This window comes from Chelmon rostratus, chromosome 19, assembly GCF_017976325.1.
Source record: "Chelmon rostratus isolate fCheRos1 chromosome 19, fCheRos1.pri, whole genome shotgun sequence".
Classification (NCBI taxonomy): domain Eukaryota; kingdom Metazoa; phylum Chordata; class Actinopteri; order Chaetodontiformes; family Chaetodontidae; genus Chelmon; species Chelmon rostratus.
In genome coordinates this window covers 17603815-17605616 of record NC_055676.1, presented here as the reverse complement: position 1 = coordinate 17605616, position 1802 = coordinate 17603815, and the positions used below count along the sequence as shown (strand labels likewise).

The following is a 1802-nucleotide window of genomic DNA, read 5'->3' as shown; positions in this document are numbered from 1 at the left end:
AGGACTGTGTGGGCACATGCAGACTGTGCTTCACTGACATCTCCCTGACTCACCTGCTTCTTATACTGTATATATAATAAAGGCAAGGTAACATATTTTTAAAACCTTTTGTCCTCTCATAACAGGAGAAGCACAGGTGTTACCAATAACATGAACAAGGGCTCTGTTCCATTCACATATCCCTGTAAGCCACGACAGTGCCCCCGAGTGTGAAAACAACCAGTTTAGACAATAGATAATGACAGTGTCAACCACTTTGGAATAAATAACAACTATATATAATTTACTTAGACAATCTGATGCAAAATTCAGTCGGGAAAAGAGAATTAATGCTTTCTCTTTGGAGCGCCTGTCTAATTAGAAGTCACTGCACTGCATTGCATAAATCTGGCAAAGTGGATATATGTCATAGCACCCAGGCTGAACTTTTCCTTCACTCACTATAGTGAAGAAAGTAATTAATATAATTTATAGATCAGTCATACTGACGGGCAATTTCAAACACCCGCGCACAAGGCCGACAAACTTATTTACACACTTTTTCTTTCAACTTCACTCCCTGTCACTCTCTGTCTTTCTCTTTCTCCATCAATTACCCATGTGAGTCATCTTGGCTCTCAGAGTTGAAGAAAGACAGTTTATCCAGGTATGTGAGGGCCTTGCAGGTCACCAGGCCATAGTATGTCTGCAGCAGTGAGCATCCTCCACCCTTCACTCCCAGATCTGCCCACACCGCGTCTAGTTCAAGGCCTCCCATTCCTGCTGAGCTGAACAGATAGCGGTAACAGCAGGCGTTGTAGCGGACATGTTTCTCTCCTGCGAACCTGGCACTGTGGGTTGGTGCCACACCAGCCTTCTGAGCACAGAGGCCCACAAAAACATCAGCAGGCACAGGTGCACAGACTGCTGCGGACGCCACGTACACTTTTCGGACCACATCCTGGGATAGAACATAAGCTGTCCCGTCACAGTATTCAGGCAGGTACTTGTCAGGGTAGAGAGCTGGGGGCAGGTAGCCAGGACTGTTAGAGTCCCTGTCAGGGGAGTCTCTCTGGATCACCCTACCTAGATAAAGGTCCTCAGGGTGTCTGTGCAGCCCGAGCAGGTAGCTTCCGATGGCAGGGAGGTTGACAAACACAGTGTCCTTGGTCAGCAGAACAAAACGTGCCACGGGACAGAAGGCGATCACCCAGCGGAGTGCAAGCACTGTCCTTTCTGTTGGGCCACGGAGCGATGAGTCAGCCACAGCATGACCCTGGACCATGTCCCCATAGCGGTCAAACTCTGTCATGAGGGCCTTTTGTGCTGCAGAAGTCTGAGTTGATCCTAAGAAGAACAGTATCCGGACTGGGAAACCTTGGATGAGCGTTTGGTTGGCCCACGTCCTCCTGACTGCGTCTCTTTGGGTGATATTAGCTGTGGAGCTGAAGACTACAGTGAGCAGGAAGAGGTCAGAGTTTGTGCAGGCATCAGGGTTAGCGATGGCGTAGGCCTGGGACACGTTGTCCCTGGCCTTGCTGAGATCTAGTTTCCTTGCTTTTTCTCTCACATCAACAACCATGCCATCAGTGTAGACCCCAGGCGTGGGCTGCAGGAGGTACTCCTCGACAAAGTCTGCCCCAAACAGCAGGGCATGGAAGAGTAGCACGTTGAAGAGGAGGAAGCACCACTGGTGGGTACGGAGCTTGCACAGACAGCACTGGAGCGTGACACAGAAAAAGCCAGAAATATAGAGGATTAATCACCATAAAGAACTTAACCTAACATGTACAAGCTGCAAAAAATTCACACTGTACCTGCAT

General features: G+C 48.8%; 1 protein-coding gene across 1 annotated transcript; it reads right to left on the bottom strand.

The window, feature by feature from the left end:
• Positions 1-592: 592 nt before the first annotated feature.
• On the bottom strand, positions 593-1802 carry LOC121623430 (beta-1,3-galactosyltransferase 9). The gene is made up of 2 exons (XM_041960704.1): positions 1797-1802; positions 593-1699 (listed from the first exon to the last, which is right to left on the bottom strand). The coding sequence occupies exons 1-2, from the start codon at positions 1800-1802 to the stop codon at positions 593-595; spliced, it is 1113 nt and encodes a 370-aa protein (XP_041816638.1).